At 47.3% G+C, this 22,192-nt stretch overlaps 1 protein-coding gene across 1 annotated transcript in view; it reads right to left on the bottom strand.

Annotated features, from left to right (window-relative positions):
• Positions 1–423: 423 nt before the first annotated feature.
• LOC123656543 (kinase suppressor of Ras 2) overlaps positions 424–22,192 on the bottom strand; it is a 51,175-nt gene continuing 29,406 nt past the window's right edge. The window contains exons 8-18 of the mRNA XM_045592213.1: positions 20,394–20,527; positions 19,972–20,042; positions 16,782–16,929; positions 16,436–16,540; positions 15,490–15,584; positions 9,626–9,802; positions 8,451–8,636; positions 7,484–7,617; positions 6,327–6,458; positions 1,296–1,425; positions 424–710 (exon numbers count right to left, since the gene is read on the bottom strand). Coding sequence (XP_045448169.1) covers positions 558–710; positions 1,296–1,425; positions 6,327–6,458; positions 7,484–7,617; positions 8,451–8,636; positions 9,626–9,802; positions 15,490–15,584; positions 16,436–16,540; positions 16,782–16,929; positions 19,972–20,042; positions 20,394–20,527 — 1,465 coding nt within the window. The 3' untranslated portion in view covers positions 424–557. The remainder of the gene's footprint in view (positions 711–1,295; positions 1,426–6,326; positions 6,459–7,483; positions 7,618–8,450; positions 8,637–9,625; positions 9,803–15,489; positions 15,585–16,435; positions 16,541–16,781; positions 16,930–19,971; positions 20,043–20,393; positions 20,528–22,192) is intronic.

Below are 22,192 nucleotides of genomic sequence, written 5' to 3'. Positions count from 1 at the left end.
TTTGCTGCGATACGAGTTACGCCATGGGCGTATTTACGCTAGGGTCTAGGGCCATGGCCCGGGGCGGCGTTCTGTGAGGAGCGGCGATAACTGATCATACGTACTAGGGATGTGAAAAATTATTTGATATTTACAACAATGGACAACTAAAAAATTATTAACACATCCTTAATAGATACGCTGCATTTACCTTTTCCCTTCATTTATGGAGCAGTAAATTAAAATGGCCCGGGCGCTGAATCTTAAAATATGTCACTGAGTTACGCCCTAAGCTGTCGCTGATCGTCACCGAAAGAGTGCCATTAATTAATGCATTCTATATTTTCTGCATCCGTACACTGCGGTCAGCGCGATATTAAAACGTCTCGCACTGACCCACAGGTCTGACGAACTATGGGCTGACCTATCAGTATATTTTATCAGTATACCGCGACAATCAGCACAATTCATAACATAAACATACAATACGTCTTATCCTCAGCGCCGACTCGTGATTTCCAGTCAGCGTTACTTAAATCAGCCTACGGCTGCACACAAAGCGCGCCTGCTAGCCGCTCTCAGAACACCGAGTCCGCTGAACGGGACAGATGTACGGGATGGGAGGGGGAGCGCGCTAGTCGCTTGCGGGGCAGCTTCTCTAGCGTTGACAGCAGGTGGGGGAAGTCCGGCCGCTCGCACGACCGGTATGACCAGCATAACATTAGGATGTCCTGAAACATAACATATAAATCAATTAAATATTACTCTTATCGAGCCTGGTGAAAATGAAACAACTTTTTCAGATTTTATCACGGTTTATTTTTGGGTTTTTTATATGCCTGACGTTTCGGCTACTTTACACCAACCATGGTCAAGACAGGACATTAGAAAATAATATGCTTACAACACAGGATAAACATTAGAAAATAATACGATTACTGGTGTTTTTTAGTTATTGCTAATCTAGATTTCAATTTATGTTTAATTCTGAAATTCTTTTAATATTTTGTAATAATATTAGCAGCTGTTCTCAATATCCTTACACCAATATATTTATTTAAAAGATTGATTACAAGAATAAAAAGCCTTATTTAAAAAAATTAATTTTTTTAAAATAAGGCTTAAAAAAATCATTGAAAAGAACTGATAACTGTCGTTTGTTATGACTACAATAACATGAAATAATATGTTGATGTATGTTTTTGTTATTAAAACTCTTGTTGGAGATATACACTCTATCGTTACAAATCAAATACTAGGAAAAGTCACAAATCACTTATAATATTATAAAAATGTACAAGTATATTTTTATTTACCTTAATGTCTCTGGACGCCTGCATGTTAGCCAGTGATTGCTTGACGCCCTTGCCAACTTGCCAGATGATAGCTTCCGGTGGTTGTCCCTTAAAAGGGTATTCCCCACACAGTAGTTCATACCACACCGTCCTGTTGTTATTGGACAAAATTTGTATTTAATAACTAGAACTATCGATATATGTAGTGTAATATTTACGTAGAAATTGAAGATATGTTAGAGAGTAGCAAAGTTTTTCCATAACATACAATAAACACACATACTAAAAATTCAACTATGTTGAGTATTTTTGTTTCTTACTGAAATTTAATGACAACACTTTGTCTACTACATTTTCATAAGCGCGCGCACCAGCTCGGGCGCCAGGTAGCACAGCCAGCCCGGCGGGATGCCCAGGTGTGGCCGCGTGTAGTGTGTAGTGGAGTGTGCGGTGTGTAGTGTGCGGTGCGTGCTCACCCGAAGGCGTAGACGTCGGTGCACTTGGAGAAGGGCAGGTGCAGCGAGGCGTGCGGCCGCAGCGCGCGCACCAGCTCGGGCGCCAGGTAGCACAGCCAGCCCGGCGGGATGCCCAGGTGTGGCCGCGTGTAGTGTGTAGTGGAGTGTGCGGTGTGTAGTGTGCGGTGCGTGCTCACCCGAAGGCGTAGACGTCGGTGCACTTGGAGAAGGGCAGGTGCAGCGAGGCGTGCGGCCGCAGCGCGCGCACCAGCTCGGGCGCCAGGTAGCACAGCCAGCCCGGCGGGATGCCCAGGTGTGGCCGCGTGTAGTGTGTAGTGGAGTGTGCGGTGTGTAGTGTGCGGTGCGTGCTCACCCGAAGGCGTAGACGTCGGTGCACTTGGAGAAGGGCAGGTGCAGCGAGGCGTGCGGCCGCAGCGCGCGCACCAGCTCGGGCGCCAGGTAGCACAGCCAGCCCGGCGGGATGCCCAGGTGTGGCCGCGTGTAGTGTGTAGTGGAGTGTGCGGTGTGTAGTGTGCGGTGCGTGCTCACCCGAAGGCGTAGACGTCGGTGCACTTGGAGAAGGGCAGGTGCAGCGAGGCGTGCGGCCGCAGCGCGCGCACCAGCTCGGGCGCCAGGTAGCACAGCCAGCCCGGCGGGATGCCCAGGTGTGGCCGCGTGTAGTGTGTAGTGGAGTGTGCGGTGTGTAGTGTGCGGTGCGTGCTCACCCGAAGGCGTAGACGTCGGTGCACTTGGAGAAGGGCAGGTGCAGCGAGGCGTGCGGCCGCAGCGCGCGCACCAGCTCGGGCGCCAGGTAGCACAGCCAGCCCGGCGGGATGCCCAGGTGTGGCCGCGTGTAGTGTGTAGTGGAGTGTGCGGTGTGTAGTGTGCGGTGCGTGCTCACCCGAAGGCGTAGACGTCGGTGCACTTGGAGAAGGGCAGGTGCAGCGAGGCGTGCGGCCGCAGCGCGCGCACCAGCTCGGGCGCCAGGTAGCACAGCCAGCCCGGCGGGATGCCCAGGTGTGGCCGCGTGTAGTGTGTAGTGGAGTGTGCGGTGTGTAGTGTGCGGTGCGTGCTCACCCGAAGGCGTAGACGTCGGTGCACTTGGAGAAGGGCAGGTGCAGCGAGGCGTGCGGCCGCAGCGCGCGCACCAGCTCGGGCGCCAGGTAGCACAGCCAGCCCGGCGGGATGCCCAGGTGTGGCCGCGTGTAGTGTGTAGTGGAGTGTGCGGTGTGTAGTGTGCGGTGCGTGCTCACCCGAAGGCGTAGACGTCGGTGCACTTGGAGAAGGGCAGGTGCAGCGAGGCGTGCGGCCGCAGCGCGCGCACCAGCTCGGGCGCCAGGTAGCACAGCCAGCCCGGCGGGATGCCCAGGTGTGGCCGCGTGTAGTGTGTAGTGGAGTGTGCGGTGTGTAGTGTGCGGTGCGTGCTCACCCGAAGGCGTAGACGTCGGTGCACTTGGAGAAGGGCAGGTGCAGCGAGGCGTGCGGCCGCAGCGCGCGCACCAGCTCGGGCGCCAGGTAGCACAGCCAGCCCGGCGGGATGCCCAGGTGTGGCCGCGTGTAGTGTGTAGTGGAGTGTGCGGTGTGTAGTGTGCGGTGCGTGCTCACCCGAAGGCGTAGACGTCGGTGCACTTGGAGAAGGGCAGGTGCAGCGAGGCGTGCGGCCGCAGCGCGCGCACCAGCTCGGGCGCCAGGTAGCACAGCCAGCCCGGCGGGATGCCCAGGTGTGGCCGCGTGTAGTGTGTAGTGGAGTGTGCGGTGTGTAGTGTGCGGTGCGTGCTCACCCGAAGGCGTAGACGTCGGTGCACTTGGAGAAGGGCAGGTGCAGCGAGGCGTGCGGCCGCAGCGCGCGCACCAGCTCGGGCGCCAGGTAGCACAGCCAGCCCGGCGGGATGCCCAGGTGTGGCCGCGTGTAGTGTGTAGTGGAGTGTGCGGTGTGTAGTGTGCGGTGCGTGCTCACCCGAAGGCGTAGACGTCGGTGCACTTGGAGAAGGGCAGGTGCAGCGAGGCGTGCGGCCGCAGCGCGCGCACCAGCTCGGGCGCCAGGTAGCACAGCCAGCCCGGCGGGATGCCCAGGTGTGGCCGCGTGTAGTGTGTAGTGGAGTGTGCGGTGTGTAGTGTGCGGTGCGTGCTCACCCGAAGGCGTAGACGTCGGTGCACTTGGAGAAGGGCAGGTGCAGCGAGGCGTGCGGCCGCAGCGCGCGCACCAGCTCGGGCGCCAGGTAGCACAGCCAGCCCGGCGGGATGCCCAGGTGTGGCCGCGTGTAGTGTGTAGTGGAGTGTGCGGTGTGTAGTGTGCGGTGCGTGCTCACCCGAAGGCGTAGACGTCGGTGCACTTGGAGAAGGGCAGGTGCAGCGAGGCGTGCGGCCGCAGCGCGCGCACCAGCTCGGGCGCCAGGTAGCACAGCCAGCCCGGCGGGATGCCCAGGTGTGGCCGCGTGTAGTGTGTAGTGGAGTGTGCGGTGTGTAGTGTGCGGTGCGTGCTCACCCGAAGGCGTAGACGTCGGTGCACTTGGAGAAGGGCAGGTGCAGCGAGGCGTGCGGCCGCAGCGCGCGCACCAGCTCGGGCGCCAGGTAGCACAGCCAGCCCGGCGGGATGCCCAGGTGTGGCCGCGTGTAGTGTGTAGTGGAGTGTGCGGTGTGTAGTGTGCGGTGCGTGCTCACCCGAAGGCGTAGACGTCGGTGCACTTGGAGAAGGGCAGGTGCAGCGAGGCGTGCGGCCGCAGCGCGCGCACCAGCTCGGGCGCCAGGTAGCACAGCCAGCCCGGCGGGATGCCCAGGTGTGGCCGCGTGTAGTGTGTAGTGGAGTGTGCGGTGTGTAGTGTGCGGTGCGTGCTCACCCGAAGGCGTAGACGTCGGTGCACTTGGAGAAGGGCAGGTGCAGCGAGGCGTGCGGCCGCAGCGCGCGCACCAGCTCGGGCGCCAGGTAGCACAGCCAGCCCGGCGGGATGCCCAGGTGTGGCCGCGTGTAGTGTGTAGTGGAGTGTGCGGTGTGTAGTGTGCGGTGCGTGCTCACCCGAAGGCGTAGACGTCGGTGCACTTGGAGAAGGGCAGGTGCAGCGAGGCGTGCGGCCGCAGCGCGCGCACCAGCTCGGGCGCCAGGTAGCACAGCCAGCCCGGCGGGATGCCCAGGTGTGGCCGCGTGTAGTGTGTAGTGGAGTGTGCGGTGTGTAGTGTGCGGTGCGTGCTCACCCGAAGGCGTAGACGTCGGTGCACTTGGAGAAGGGCAGGTGCAGCGAGGCGTGCGGCCGCAGCGCGCGCACCAGCTCGGGCGCCAGGTAGCACAGCCAGCCCGGCGGGATGCCCAGGTGTGGCCGCGTGTAGTGTGTAGTGGAGTGTGCGGTGTGTAGTGTGCGGTGCGTGCTCACCCGAAGGCGTAGACGTCGGTGCACTTGGAGAAGGGCAGGTGCAGCGAGGCGTGCGGCCGCAGCGCGCGCACCAGCTCGGGCGCCAGGTAGCACAGCCAGCCCGGCGGGATGCCCAGGTGTGGCCGCGTGTAGTGTGTAGTGGAGTGTGCGGTGTGTAGTGTGCGGTGCGTGCTCACCCGAAGGCGTAGACGTCGGTGCACTTGGAGAAGGGCAGGTGCAGCGAGGCGTGCGGCCGCAGCGCGCGCACCAGCTCGGGCGCCAGGTAGCACAGCCAGCCCGGCGGGATGCCCAGGTGTGGCCGCGTGTAGTGTGTAGTGGAGTGTGCGGTGTGTAGTGTGCGGTGCGTGCTCACCCGAAGGCGTAGACGTCGGTGCACTTGGAGAAGGGCAGGTGCAGCGAGGCGTGCGGCCGCAGCGCGCGCACCAGCTCGGGCGCCAGGTAGCACAGCCAGCCCGGCGGGATGCCCAGGTGTGGCCGCGTGTAGTGTGTAGTGGAGTGTGCGGTGTGTAGTGTGCGGTGCGTGCTCACCCGAAGGCGTAGACGTCGGTGCACTTGGAGAAGGGCAGGTGCAGCGAGGCGTGCGGCCGCAGCGCGCGCACCAGCTCGGGCGCCAGGTAGCACAGCCAGCCCGGCGGGATGCCCAGGTGTGGCCGCGTGTAGTGTGTAGTGGAGTGTGCGGTGTGTAGTGTGCGGTGCGTGCTCACCCGAAGGCGTAGACGTCGGTGCACTTGGAGAAGGGCAGGTGCAGCGAGGCGTGCGGCCGCAGCGCGCGCACCAGCTCGGGCGCCAGGTAGCACAGCCAGCCCGGCGGGATGCCCAGGTGTGGCCGCGTGTAGTGTGTAGTGGAGTGTGCGGTGTGTAGTGTGCGGTGCGTGCTCACCCGAAGGCGTAGACGTCGGTGCACTTGGAGAAGGGCAGGTGCAGCGAGGCGTGCGGCCGCAGCGCGCGCACCAGCTCGGGCGCCAGGTAGCACAGCCAGCCCGGCGGGATGCCCAGGTGTGGCCGCGTGTAGTGTGTAGTGGAGTGTGCGGTGTGTAGTGTGCGGTGCGTGCTCACCCGAAGGCGTAGACGTCGGTGCACTTGGAGAAGGGCAGGTGCAGCGAGGCGTGCGGCCGCAGCGCGCGCACCAGCTCGGGCGCCAGGTAGCACAGCCAGCCCGGCGGGATGCCCAGGTGTGGCCGCGTGTAGTGTGTAGTGGAGTGTGCGGTGTGTAGTGTGCGGTGCGTGCTCACCCGAAGGCGTAGACGTCGGTGCACTTGGAGAAGGGCAGGTGCAGCGAGGCGTGCGGCCGCAGCGCGCGCACCAGCTCGGGCGCCAGGTAGCACAGCCAGCCCGGCGGGATGCCCAGGCTGTCTCCGCGTGCGCTGCGTCTGGGGACGGGGAGTTAGACATTTACTTAAACAACCGCTTTGGTGTAGTGGTGCGACTAGTTCGATTCCTGCTCGGGATAGATATTTCAATTTTTACGAATATTCATTTCCGGTTTGGATGTCTGTCCTTGTCCCCCCCCCCCCGTGCTTCGGAGAGCACGTTAAGTCGTCGGTCCTGGTTGTTATCATAGATATCTGATAGCGACCGTTAGTCATAGTCGGCAATGTATTCGCCGATCCGCAGTGGAGCAGCGCGGTTGATTGAGCTTAAATACTTCTTCTACGTGGAGAAAGGGGCCTATGTCCTCTCCATAGTGGGATGTTACAGGCTTAAAACGAAAACAATTACTTTCAAATAACAGCTGAGGAAGGTATCCATGCCGCGCCAGAGGGTATCCATGATGGATTTTCCCCACGTTAAAAAAAAGAAAGGTCACAGCGGGCTGTGTGGGCGTACTATATTATATTAGCGAATATACATATATCCTAAATGTAAGTATAAATTACATGAGTAACGTATTAATAAAGTAGTCTTACTAGAGCATTCGACATGGTTTGATTTCCATCTCCCATTACAACCTTTATAGGGCAATATCCTGCTCAATATCTGGAACAGCCCCACTTACGTAAGGTGACCAGAGCTTCTGGTTGTGGTGTTGGAACATAGGGTTAGTAACGCGCTTGTGATGCTTCTGGTGTTGCAAGTGTCTATAGGCTACAGTTATCACTTACCATCGGCTGAGCCGTAGGCTTGTTTATCGACCTAGTTGTATATACATACATAAAAAAGTAAATACTGTCAGCCTTTTTAAATCTGTAAATACTGGATAAGACAAAAAAAAAAGTACTGGAGACAATCTGGCTTAAAAAATACTGATTATATTCCTGTGTTAATAATTTGTCGAAAATTTGTGAAGAAAGAATCTTAAAGTGAATAATGTTGATACCAAGCAATATGTAGTTTTCTTTCTATGAATCAGTTTAAGCATTTAAAATTAATTCTTGTAATTATAACTCACTTGTTGCCAAAGCACAATTTGGTGACACTGAAGAGTCCAAAGTCAGTGATGACCACTTTCCCATTCTCAAGAAATATATTTTTCGTCTTCAGGTCCTTGTGAATTATCCCTCTAGCGTGAAGATACCCCATACCCTGAATAGGGAATATTAAAATCTTAATAAAATTTATAACTTTTAATACACATTCTGCAAATAAATTACGATATGGCCAAACTCAGCAGTAAGTTACAATAAGTCGAAATAGTATATACTCTACTTGTCAGAATGTACTAAACTGAAATCTGGCAATATCATTATGACTAAATTTTATTATTCAGTATCAACATACCAAATAAGTTTCTAAACTACAAGATACTCGAAACTCGGTAGAGCACAGCAGGAATGTCCTGCTCAAAATATGGAGCAGCCCGATTGGGGTAGTACCTCGACCTTACAGAAGATCACAGCTAAATAATACTGTTTTCAAGCAGTATTGTGTTCCTGTTGGTGAGTAAGGTGACCAGAGCTCCTGGGGGATTGGGGATTGGGTCGGCAACGCGCTTGCTATGCTTCTGGTGTTGCAGGCGTCTATAAGCTACGGTAATCTCTTACCATCAGGTGAGCCGTACGCTTGTTTGTCGACCTAGTGGTATAAAAAAAAAACTCGACAAAAAGTAGCTCTAGAATTTAAGTACCCTTTTGTCTGTCATGGAAATTAGATTACAGATAGAATGTTATGGAGAATGTCGGATTTGTACGCCAATCCAAAAAATCTTAATGTTGAATCAGTGACGCCATATATTTCAGTATTGCGATAAATTTCGTGAAACAATTCGATCTCGCCCCATCTTTTGCGTGTTGGCAACTTTCTCGCATGTGGTAGAGTTATTGTACAAGTTGTAGTACATATGTCTATATGTAGAGAGTTAGAGACTTCCAGAATGACTTTAAAATTTCCAGCTGTACAATTGTCTACAGAAAAGTTACCTGTGAAATCTGCTGGGCGACGATGACACTCTTGTTTGCAGTGAACTTGTCCTTACGCAGGTGGATGTGGGTGTAGAGCGTCATACCCTTGCAGAGCGATGTGACGATGGCCAGCCTCGGCGGCTTCATACAAGCGCCCATGAACAGCACCAGGTTCTCGTGACGAGTCTTACGAAACGTCGCCACCTGGAACGTTATTAAACCAATATTGGTTAATGTGTAAGACAGGTTTATTAAGTTAAGCATAACTTTCAAAAATATTTTTGAAAAGACATTGAAGTAGGCTCTTTAAAGGAAAATCTTAGAAACACCAACCTTAAGTTAACAGTGAAAAATTGATGTACAGAACTAAAAACAACTGGATATAGACATTTGACTCTTGTTAAAACAATTGTTCCTATAATTAATCATTTCTACCTAACCATGCCCAAGATCTGCGTTACTTACACAAACACTAGACACCAAAGGGTCAAAACAAGCTGACGTACCAGATCTGCATGGCCTATAAAAACACTGAGCATAAATTAATGGGTTGAATTAGGCTGAAGTACCAGATCTACGTATCCTATACAAACACTGGCCATAAACGAGTCATAATAAGCTAGCGCTAGCGTAGCTGCATGATTTATACAAAGATTGGTCACGCATAGATGGATACAACGATTTAGCCTGTAACATCCCATCGCTGGGCATATGCCTCTTTCTCCATATCGGAAAGATCCTTATCCTATACAAACATTGGCAATGAATAGGTCATAATAAGATGGGAGTACCAAACCTGGATAGTCTATAGACTAATAAACATATAGTTCAGGAACAGGTCAAAACAAGCTGGCCTACAAGATCTGCATGGCCTAAACACAAACTGGTCACGTCTGGGTCAAATCAAGATGTCGTACCAGATCCGGCACAGCAGGAAATTTCTTTGCTCAAAATATGGAGCAGGCCAACTGGGGTAGTACCTCGACATTACAGTTAAATAATACTGTTTTCAAACAGTGTAGTGTTCATGTTGGGGATAGGGTCGACAAGGCGCTCGCGATGCTCCTGGTGTTGCAGACGTCTATAAGCTACGGTAATCGCTTACCATCAGATGAGCCGTACGATATCCGACCGAGCCGTTTGCTGACCTAGATATATAAATTTAAAAAAGTAGTCAAAGCAAGCTGGTCTACCTCGTGCTTGAAGGTGTCGAGAGGTACGGAGTGGTCGCTGAGCGCGTTCACGTGCAGTAGTTTGACAGCGACGGCGCCGTGCCAGCTGCCGCGGTACACGGTCCCGAAGCGGCCCGTGCCGATCACTTCGAATAGTTTCAACTCGTCGTACGGTATGTCCCATTCCTTCATCGTCAGCTGGATGAGAATTACACAAAGTATAAGATAGTTTCTTGATAGTAATGTGTTTTAACAAACGATTACTGTGTGGTATCCTGTAAGGGGGGGGGGGGGGGGGGTGAAATTACACGGGACTAATAATACTGAGTTGAGTAGAAGTTATGATTCGTTGTTTTAAAATCTAAAGTGTTTAGGAAAAAGAAGATAAGTACATATATTTGAACTATTCACAATGCGTAATTGATAAGAAGGGAACACATGTGATTAGTAAGAAAATGTTATTTATTTGGTGTTTAATATATTAGTGCTTAATCACTTTTTACCATGAGACATTCATATTTAGAATGAATCGAGTCAAAATTTAAATATCTTAACGATAAATTGACTTATCTCCGTTTACCTTGAAACCTGTCTGAAATAATTTTATTATATTTAAAAAAAAAATCATACATTCTTGTTTCTTTCTGGGAGTAAGAGCTGTATGTGAGTCTATATATTATATTTTTGGTAAACGATATTTTAATGATATAGTAAGTATGACTCTTGTTAAATGTAGATATTATTTGACAACTATAGTTGTAAGTACAGTAGCTTATATCACAAATAAACATATTGATTAAAATTCTTTTCGAGTTTCATTACGATACATTATTTAAAAATATTTATGTATACATACAATACATAACATAATCGTACATACTTCTTCGAATATTCGCCGATGTTGCAAAAACGTAGACATTTTGCAACAACAAATGAATCACACACAATTTGAAACACAATTGTAATTTACAAAACACAACAAAAACACGACAGCAATTATTTAACACAACAAAATATTTTACGAAATTTTAAGACATGTGTGGTCAAAGAACAACAAAATTAAAAGTGTTTTAATTTTAAAATGGTTAAATTAGAAGGTTCTAAATGTTTAAATATATAAAAATAAATTTGAAATTGTGAAATTTCAGTAAATTTAACGATCTGTCTGTCGTGTCAGTTAAATGCACAAATATAAATCTGTGAATGCAGTTATCAGTGAACGGGGGTCGGCGGATGTAGCGCTGACGATAAGCTTTGCTTCGACGACTTGTGAAATAAAGGTTCGTACACATATCACTGTTAGGATGAGTTTACACTTACGCAGCAAGCACTACATTTAGTAAATACAATTAGATATTATATGGTTTTGCTTTTTCATAAACAAATAAAAGAGTATTATACAGAAATAGTAAAGATTATATTTCTGTTTTGTTCAATTTGATTATTCATTGATTTATTTATTTTTTGAAATAAAACTTCTTTAAACACGCTTGATTTGGCGAGTAAGCTGGAGCATAAACGACGTGACGAAAGCGTTACGAAAAGTGTGATCGGGCGAGGCGAACGGTAGTTGAGAGGGATATATAAGTTAGATGAAGTTAAATAAGTTTTACTTCAGTCGTGTGGTCTAAAGCACATCTCCGATAACACTTTGCGTAACGCTCTCGTCACGCATAGGCGAAGTCGTTCGGAAATTAGTCGTGTACATACATTTCGCGACTTATTTACATAAATACATAAACAAGCCAGATTTATTCTCAATTCATATGATTCATAATGAATGCACAAACTGTGTGAGTAACGTTTAAGACATTCAGTTTACTCCTGTTTAGCAACACGAAACACCACACTCGTCATTTGAGACAGGTTGCTTAATATAAACAAAGGAAATGTTGTCTCGTCTGTCTGCTAATGTTCTTGGAGAATTTGTTTATTACAAAAAAAAAAAAGATTTTTTGAGTCATCAATTGTATATTATTATGTGCTTTTTTAATAGTATTAAAAGCTATAGATGTGTGCGTGTGTGTGATATGTGCTCTTTTTAAAAATATAAGTAGCTATAAATATAAGTTTTACATTATTATGTATATGTAAAATGCAGATGGAAATTGCCGACTTATCAGAAGAATGAAAATAATACTTTTATATAGACATGTATATGTTGATGGGTATTTTTTTTACAAAATTTATAACACTTTTGTTTCAGATTAGCTAAAAGGACACCTTTCCATTTTCTGGCGAGTATCAATTTTGCCATTTGTCTATCTATACTAATATTATAAAGAGAGAAAGTTTCAAACTTTGTTTGTTTGTAGGGGGTAGTCTTCGCAAATACTGATCCGACCACGAATATTCTTTTACTAACAGAAAGCTACACTCTTCAGGAGGTATATATTTTAATGTTATGAACAAAAAAATTCTGTGATAATAATAGTGTATGTAAATCAAGTTAGAGAAATATGAGTGAGATGAAATATTTACTGTATAGTGCATCACAAAAATAATAATTAACGCCCAGCGAAATGGGCCTGGGTCGGCTAGTACGTAATAAAAATATTTAAAAAATGTAATTAAAAAGGTTCCCATAATATTTAATGATAAGGAAAAAAAATATCCTTGGTGATTCAGTTTATTTTATTTTAAGTCTTAATGAATTTTAATATTACAAAAATATTTTATTATATAACAAAGTTAATCAAATCAAAATGAATGACTGCTAACGCAGACATCACATATTCATGAAATAGTCCAAGCGCTGCGAGTCGCGTCATTAAGTGTCGAAGGCAATAAATATCCGCTTATCTTACAAGCCACTGATAATTGCTTGCAGAATTGAATCAGAGCTTTGTTCTTGTTTTAAAAGCTAAATGTCTTTAAAATTAGTCCACACATTTTTTTGGTTTGTTATTTTATTTAAAAATTAAATTAGTTTTTTTTTTAGTACAAAAAGAACTCATTTTGAAAAGCAAGTGCAGTGTTAGGTCAAAAAAAAAATCACCATTTTTATATCTTGAACAAAAATAAAACCTTACTACGCGCCTAAAGGTTTCATTCTTTAGCTTAGAAAAAAAAACGATATGTAAATATTTGTAATTTGTAGATTTACCCAACCCTGGGGGATAAGCCCAATCTTTACTACAAAATTACTGACATTTAAATATGACATGAAAAAGATTTGCTTTTTTCGGTAATTAAAAAAAAAACAACAGAAACTTTTTATAAAATTTAGAACATCCTCAAGATACTTGTTATAATTTAAAGAAGAAAACTTTTTAACACAGTTGCTCAAAAAGTGGCGTATTGCAGGGACGTATAGCGTTCGGGATGTGGGCTATTACATACTCGTGCCTTTTTTTACCTTTCCCGAACTCGTGCGTTTTCTTTCTCAACTGTCAAAATAATGTCTATTAAAAAGAAAAACCAACCATGAAGTTTTTACTAAAAAAACAAATCATAGAAGTTAATATCTACGATTTTATTTTTGTGTTACTAACACATTAGGAATTCTAAACATTTTTGATATGATATTCAAAAATGTTCATAGAAGTTTTTATGATTCATGCAAATACGTATATTTCTAAAAAGAAGCTACTAATTTGTTTCAATATCAGATTTAATGATTTGATTGAATGAATTTGGTTAGGTTTCATTTCATTTCATTTCATCTCATTAAATTTCATTTTCATTTCATATCAAGAAATAACTTCTACTGAAGACTTGGCTGTATGGGCATAGTTCCCTTTGCCGACCAGAATGGGTGAAGAAAAAAAAAACTGCTTATATTTTACGGTTGGCGCCATTTTTCAGAAATTTTCTTTATTAAATTGCTTCATTTTTTCGCAACTGTATTAAAAATAGTCGTTCAGTACACGTGCGGAACCGTCATTGCAACTTGTTCCCATTTGTCGGAACTCTTTGCAATGACAGCCTTTCCACACTTGTAATGAAATATACCTACTATTACAAAAAGGTTTTATTTAATCCTAAATAGGAATTCACGATCGATGACGATTATTTTGAACTGTTTTTCGTAATTCCCTAAACATGTTTATTGTTGATACATTTTGGAGTGTAAGTTTTTTTCCCCCTTTTTTTTACTAGAAACATATCGAATTAAAACTTCAATGCAAGTATGAAATTTGAGTCATTTTATTACTTTTTTTAATCGTTTGAAAATGATACGCACTGTGTCGAAAAGAAATTATAGTAATTTATTTACGTTAATAAATAAAATCATTTTAAAATAAAACTATGTAATATATAAAATATTTTTCTAGCATTCTAGATACATTTACTACCTTTTTATGAGCTATTTAAAAAAAATACATGTAACAAAGAAAGATAAAATAAAAACCGAGTGTGGTTTAGACAACCCGACTGAAGTAAAACTTTAGCTCCTACAGTAATATACGAAACGTAACTCTCTCTCTTTCTATCTTCACTAAATTATTACTCCCTCTCAACTTCGTCACGCACACCAGCTTACTCCGAAATGAAGCGTGCGTAAAGACGTTTTTGTTCAAAAGTGTCGGTAGTAGCGGTGTCAGAGTACACGAGTAAGCGGTACTCACGCTGTTCTGGCGCGGCCAGCGCGAGTCGTGCGCGGGCTCGTGGCGGCCGCTGTCGGTGGAGGCGGAGCCGCTCAGCGACACGCCCCGAGCCCTCTGCGGACACGCCCATCGTCACTGCTCACACCTATACAGTAAGCGGTACTCACGCTGTTCTGGCGCGGCCAGCGCGAGTCGTGCGCGGGCTCGTGGCGGCCGCTGTCGGTGGAGGCGGAGCCGCTCAGCGACACGCCCCGAGCCCTCTGCGGACACGCCCATCGTCACTGCTCACACCTATACAGTAAGCGGTACTCACGCTGTTCTGGCGCGGCCAGCGCGAGTCGTGCGCGGGCTCGTGGCGGCCGCTGTCGGTGGAGGCGGAGCCGCTCAGCGACACGCCCCGAGCCCTCTGCGGACACGCCCATCGTCACTGCTCACACCTATACAGTAAGCGGTACTCACGCTGTTCTGGCGCGGCCAGCGCGAGTCGTGCGCGGGCTCGTGGCGGCCGCTGTCGGTGGAGGCGGAGCCGCTCAGCGACACGCCCCGAGCCCTCTGCGGACACGCCCATCGTCACTGCTCACACCTATACAGTAAGCGGTACTCACGCTGTTCTGGCGCGGCCAGCGCGAGTCGTGCGCGGGCTCGTGGCGGCCGCTGTCGGTGGAGGCGGAGCCGCTCAGCGACACGCCCCGAGCCCTCTGCGGACACGCCCATCGTCACTGCTCACACCTATACAGTAAGCGGTACTCACGCTGTTCTGGCGCGGCCAGCGCGAGTCGTGCGCGGGCTCGTGACGGCCGCTGTCGGTGGAGGCGGAGCCGCTCAGCGACACGCCCCGAGCCCTCTGCGGACACGCCCATCGTCACTGCTCACACCTATACAGTAAGCGGTACTCACGCTGTTCTGGCGCAGCCAGCGCGAGTCGTGCGCGGGCTCGTGGCGGCCGCTGTCGGTGGAGGCGGAGCCGCTCAGCGACACGCCCCGAGCCCTCTGCGGACACGCCCATCGTCACTGCTCACACCTATACAGTAAGCGGTACTCACGCTGTTCTGGCGCGGCCAGCGCGAGTCGTGCGCGGGCTCGTGGCGGCCGCTGTCGGTGGAGGCGGAGCCGCTCAGCGACACGCCCCGAGCCCTCTGCGGACACGCCCATCGTCACTGCTCACACCTATACAGTAAGCGGTACTCACGCTGTTCTGGCGCGGCCAGCGCGAGTCGTGCGCGGGCTCGTGGCGGCCGCTGTCGGTGGAGGCGGAGCCGCTCAGCGACACGCCCCGAGCCCTCTGCGGACACGCCCATCGTCACTGCTCACACCTATACAGTAAGCGGTACTCACGCTGTTCTGGCGCGGCCAGCGCGAGTCGTGCGCGGGCTCGTGGCGGCCGCTGTCGGTGGAGGCGGAGCCGCTCAGCGACACGCGCCCCGAGCCCTCTGCGGACACGCGCATCGTCACTACTCACACATATATAGCTATTTCGCTCACACTCGACGGCCCCCGCTAGGGCCACCTGTGTCGGGAACAAGCACACAGTACGCGAGCACAAACGCCTAGACAGCGGCAAACATCTGTATACAATTCAGCATCCTGTAGCATCGAACTACTGGGTATAGGCCTCTTTCTCCTTGTTGGAGAAGGATTGGAGCTTAATCCACCACGCTGTACTACTGCGGGTTGGCAGATATGTTCCCTACAATGAGTAACGATTAACGGGACCGACAGCTTAACGTGCTCTCCGAGGCACAGTGATGACCCACAAGGGCAGACATCCAAACCGGAAGGAAACATTTGTACAAATACAAACATCCATCCCGAGCGGGAATCAAACCCGCAAACCGTCGGCGTTTTAGGCGACTATACGCACCACTAGTGCTAAGGTCAATTGTTCTAATTGACTTTGATGAGCAAAACTGGAACGACTACAAATAATAACGTTTTGAATTAGTGTAGTACTTCGACCTTACAGAAGATGACAGCTAAATAATACTGTTTTCAAGTAGTGCTGTGTGCTGTGTTTCTGTTAGTGAATAAGGTGACCAGAGCTCCTGGGGGGAATTGGGAATAGGGTCGACAAAGCACTTGCGATGCTTCTGGTGTTGCAGAAGTCTAAAAACTGCGGTAATCGCTTACCATCAAGTAAGTGGCTCATACGATTGTTTGCCGACCTAGTTATATATATAAAACTAAAAAAACTGGCTTCTATTAAAATTCATGTCCTTTTGATCAACCAATTTGGGTTTTTTTATTGACGAAATTAAAATAAAATAAAGTTGGGCAAACGCACCGCTTTTTATACTCGAAGTAAGTTCGTCTTTGCTGTCGATCACTGACCGCGCCGGGGACTGCACATGCGATGAGTGGTTGGGACTGGACACTGGCGGCTTTACATCTAAACACGGACAATTATTGTTAATAGTACAATAAATTAACCGGTCAAGTGTGAAACTAACTTACATAACATTTTGCCGTTTATAAAAACTTCAAATTACCATTTCATTTACCCTATGGTTAAATAAATAAACAAGTAATTTAGTTGCCAGGAAGAGATCGTTTTTTAGCGATACGGCCGACCTTTTCTACTTATCTATACTAAGATTATAAAGGGGAAAATACGGAAAGGGGTGTGTTACCTGGGAAGTGGAACTGCTGCTTGACGAGGTGGTGCGCGTTGTGGTGGTGGTGCGGCTGCGGCGTGGCGGGCGCGGCCGGCGCCAGCGCGGGGGACGACGGCGTCGAGCTGTTGCACGACGACGTGTTGGACGACGAGTCCGGCCCCGACTGCGACACCGAGCCTTATATAGCGCCGTGCCGAGTGCGTGTGTGCGTGTGGGTGAGCGGACAGGCGGCGAAGGTGGTGTGTATAGATTTGGTGTACAGGAATCTTAGGGTGATGCGCCTTTATGGTGAAGCGGTAGGATGTTTCTGTTGAGTACTTTCGGGATGGCACGTTATTAGCTCAGGTTGTATTCTTCTGACAAGTAGTGATTATTTTATTTACAGAGAACGCGACATTATATATATATATATATATATATATATATATATATATATATATATATATATATATATATATATATATACTAGCTGTGCCCGCGGCTTCGCCTGCGTTGAAATTAGTGTGTCACAAAGTTTTCCCGGCAAACTTTCAGTGAAACTCCCATCAAAATCGGCTTAGCTGTTCCGTAAACCTTCCTCTTGCCAATGGTGGAGCCCTCTTTCCAATGGTGAAACCGCATGAAAATCCGTTCAGTAGATTTTAAGCGAATCGATCACATACACTTTTGGGGACTTTGTTTTATAATACACTAACTGTTGCCCGCGACTACGTCCGCGTGGTTGTGAAGATATGCATTACTATTAAGATGTTTAACGCAATTTTTTTTTTTTTTTTAGTCACTTCAAACTTTTATCAAACTGAGTAATTTATTAAAAGGCACAATTTAGTATAATTTAATAGTCATTTTTAAAAACCTCTCTATACATCACCTTTTGTAGTTTTATTTTCAGGCTCTATATGTTTCATACAAACTATCAACCCCAATTAAACCCCCTTAGCGGTGGAATATCGTAAAATCCGTTCTTAGCGGACGTCTGCTAACTATAATCTACCTCCCTGCCAAATTTTATCTTTGTCCAACCTGGATGGATAGACCATCCAGCGGTTTTTGAGTTCTCGTGATGAGTGAGTTAGCGACCATTCTCTTTTATATATATGTATAGATTACGATGTATTATTTGGACACCTCCTCACCATCTATAGAGCATATATATAATTTCAAGTCTCTTACTTCAAAAACATAAGACTTTCATACAAATTTCCGACCCCCGTTTTATCCCCTTAGGGGTCGATTTTCGTAAAATCAGTTCTTAGCGAATGTCTACGCCCTATAAGGAGCCTACCCGCTAAATTTCAAGTTTGTAGCTGTTATAGTTTCGGAGATTTCGTGATGAGTGAGTCAATCTACCATTCCCCGTTTTAACCCCAAAAGGGAGTTGCTTTCTAAAGATACATTATTTGGACACCTTCTCATCATCTGTAAGGTATACATTTTAAATTTCAAGTCTCTTACTTCAAAAACATGGGAATTTCACACAAACTTCCAACCCCCGTTTTACCCCCTTAGGGGATCGAATTTCGTAAAATACGTTCTTAGCGGATGTCTACGCCATATATGATGCCTACCCGCTAAATTTCAAGTTTGTAGCTGTTATAGTTCCGGAGATTTCGTGATGAGTGAGTCAATCTACCATCCCCCGTTTTAACCCCAAAAGGGAGTTGCTTTCTAAAGATACAATATTTGGAAACCTTCTCACTATCTATAGAGTATACATTTTAAATTTCAAGTCTCTTACTTCAAAAACATAGCGACTTTCATACAAACTTCCAACCCCCGTTTTACCCCTCTAGGGGTCGAGTTTCGTAAAATCCGTTCTTAGCGGATGTCTACGCCATATAAGGAGCATTCCTGCCAAATTTCAAGTTTGTAAGTGTTATAGTTTCGGAGATTTCGTGATGAGTGAGTGAACCTACCATCCCCCATTTTAACCCCAAAAGGGAGTTGATTTCTAAAGATACATTATTTGGACACCTTTTCATCATCTATAGAGCATACATTTTAAATTTCAAGTCTCTTACTTCAAAAACATAGGACTTTCATACAAACTTACAACCCCCGTTTTACCCCTTTAGGGGTCGAATTTCGTAAAATCCGTTCTTAGCGGATGTCTACGTCCTATAGGGAGCCTACTTGCCAAATTTCAAGTTTGTAGGTGGTATAGTTTCAGAGATTTCGTGATGAGTGAGTGACCTTTCGCTTTTATATATATTATATTATAGATTATAGATATATATATATATATATATATATATATTTTTTTTTTTTTTTGAAGTAAAACTTCTTTACGCACGCTTGACTTGGGGAGTAAGCTGAGGAATGCGTAACGAGAGCGTTACGAAAAGCGTGATCGGGCAAGGACAATGGAAGTTGAGATGAAGTTAGTGACGACAGAAAGCGAGAGAAAGTTACGTTTCGTATATTACTGCAGGGCAACTAAAGAAGTTTTACTTCATTCGTGTGGTCGAAAGCGCACTCGATGTTTTGTATTGAATCAATTCAACTCGATCAGTAAAATGCAGCCAGAACAGTTTGTATTATTAACAATGGGAGGCTATAAAGTAGGAAACTGAATTTTACGGAACTTCGTGTCGATATTAGTACTCATTTATACTGTGTATGAAAGCTTTAGGATTTTTTATTGTTTTATGGCTGGCTAATTAAAAAGATATCAAAGAACCCTATAGGAGTAGTAGGAAAAGTCACATCCGAAGACACTTTCCCATCTCCTCCTTTTGCGCGGTGGTGGTGATAAGTTTAGGATAGATATAGTATTCCTTAAGAGTGACTATAAAAACTTTGTGGGTGCTTTTCTGGAAAATGGCTGGCGATTCGATTCTACTACGTGGAAAGTAAAACAGCCTAAAAGAGTACTGTAAGAAGTCCCATACCAAAGACAATTTCCCACTTCCTTCTGTTAGTTACAGACATAAGCGAAGTGGGTAGTGCTGGCAAGTGGTAGGTTGGTGGTACGCGGTAGAGTAGTGGTAAGGTAGTGAATTGCCAGGGCGGTGGTTAGTTGCCGGAGTGTTTAGAGTGGTTAGGATGGTATGTGGTGATGCATGCTGGTAAGTGGTAGGGTGGTTTTGAGGTTCCGAGATGGTGGTGAGTTGGCGGGTGATGGTGGTGAGTTGGCGGGTGATGGTGGTGAGTTGGCGGGGTGGTGATATTATTTGCTGGGGTGGTGGTGGCGAGGTGGCGGTACCTGGTGGGCGGGCGCGCGGCGGGCGGGCGCGCGGGCGCGCGGCGCGGGGCGCGCGGGCAGGTACAGGCCGCCTGCGCACGCGCGGTCTCGCGTCACTAGCGGCACTCGACGGCGGGACGACATGTTTTTTTGCGCGCCTCTTACTAGTGTTGGAACAGAGGTCCACACGTAACGAGGGACGTCCCGCGCTCAAGTGACTTTTATCGACATTAGCATTCTTTTACCGTAATCGACTCGTTAGCCATATAATGTAATCCGGTCCTCTAAGTGACAGGCCGTACGATATGTATTGTGGCTACGATAAATCACTTTCAGGTACAAAATTCAGACAGATATGACAACATTCGCAAGAATTAGGTTTTCAGTAAAATTCTATGCATAGGAAAAAAATTTCAATAGCATTGTAATTAGAAAATACTAGCAAAGTACTTTATATAAATTTTTCAAAGTAATCAAAAACACACAGACGTTACCATCTTTGTGAAATTTTTCTTTAAACGCCGTGACGAATTCTGGCGGCAAGCCGCACGACGGAGGAACTTTACTTTCACAGTCTCTGCAACAAGTAAAAAACCAAATTATTTTCTACAAAACAGATTATTCTGTAATGAAATATAAATATTGACAATTCTGTAACAACTCCTTTTGATTTTAAAAAATATATCAGTGTCAAAGTAATGAAATGTTGAGTTCATTGATCTTGAACAACGTCATTTTAATGTTGCCATATAAAAAAATATTTAACCAACATTCAACTCGTAAATTTCTTACACTCAGTCTCATTTTAAAGTAAGCAATCCGTCAAACAGAGGTCCTTAAAACCTTGCGTAATCTGGACGTGAATAAAGCTAGTGGTCCTGACGGAATACCTGCCATAGTACTCAAAACTTGCGCGCCTGAGTTGTCTCCAATCCTGACACGTCTTTTTCGTCTCTCTTTAGCGACAGGACAAGTGCCGAAAGCCTGAAAGCAAGCTAACGTGCAGCCTATGCCCAAAAAGGGCAGTCGAGCTGACTCCATCAATTCAGACCTATTTCCATAACGTCCATACTCTGTAAGAGTATGGAACGTATACTGAATAGCCGGCTCCTGGCACACCTGGAGGAGAACGATCTTCTTAGCGACCGACAGTTCGGTTTTCGCCGCAAGCGGTCCACGGGTGATCTTCTCGCGTATGCCACACACATTTGGAGTGAGGCTATCGAGAAACACGGGGAAGCCATAGCGGTCTCACTCGATATCTCGAAGGCATTTGACAGGGTCTGGCATGACGGCCTTATTAGCAAACTTCCTTCATACGGCCTACCCGCTTCTCTCTGTGTTTGGATATCTGACTTCCTGAGGGATCGATCAATTCACGTGGTTATAGACGGTTACGAGTCCGATCGTTTGGTCATCAATGCCGGGGTCCCTCAGGGGTCTGTACTCTCGGCAACGCTATTCTTGCTGCACATCAACGACCTGCTCAAACCCGGGACCTTTGGGTATGCAGATGACAGCACCGTTGTCGAGCGTTACATGTCCGACGCACAAGCGAGTGGATCTGAGATCCAGGCGCTGAGGGAAGCCATGATTCAGCGACAGAACTTGTCCCTTAAAGCCGTCTCTGATTGGGGTGACGCAAACCTGGTCAAGTTCAACGCATCTAAGACCGAGGCGTGTCTCTTCTCGGCAAAACGGAGTCCTTTCCAACTGACTCCCTCTTTCCGAGGTGTGCCCGTGCCCATATCCGGCCACCTGGAGCTACTTGGCGTTACTTTAACATCCACCCTCAATTTTGGTTCATACATAGAGGCAAAAGCTCAAACAGCTGCCAAAAAACTGGGCGTCCTCTCGAAGGTGAGACGGTACTTCACTCCGGAACAGCTCCTGAATTTATATCAAGCACAAGTTCGATCGTGTATGGAGTACTGCTCTCATCTTTGGGTTGGCTCAGCCAAGTACCAGCTGGAGCTTCTTGAATCAATTGAGAGACGAGCCAGAAGGCTCATCGGTGACGATGCACTGGTCGCCACAAAGCTGCAAAGCTTACATCATCGGCGTAGGGTAGCCGGCCTGTCGGTTTTTTATCGGATACATTTCGGAGAGTGTGCGCAAGAACTCCATGACCTGATTCCCCCCTTCCCCTTCCATCATCGTACAACCAGACGCTCTGCGTTACGTCACCCTTATATGGTTGACATTCCCCCTATACGCACTAAGCGATTCGCTAGTACATTCT

The sequence above is a fragment of the Melitaea cinxia genome, chromosome 9 (assembly GCF_905220565.1).
Source record: "Melitaea cinxia chromosome 9, ilMelCinx1.1, whole genome shotgun sequence".
Classification (NCBI taxonomy): domain Eukaryota; kingdom Metazoa; phylum Arthropoda; class Insecta; order Lepidoptera; family Nymphalidae; genus Melitaea; species Melitaea cinxia.
Note: the sequence above shows the minus strand (reverse complement) of the source record. Positions and strands in the feature narration are given on the sequence as shown.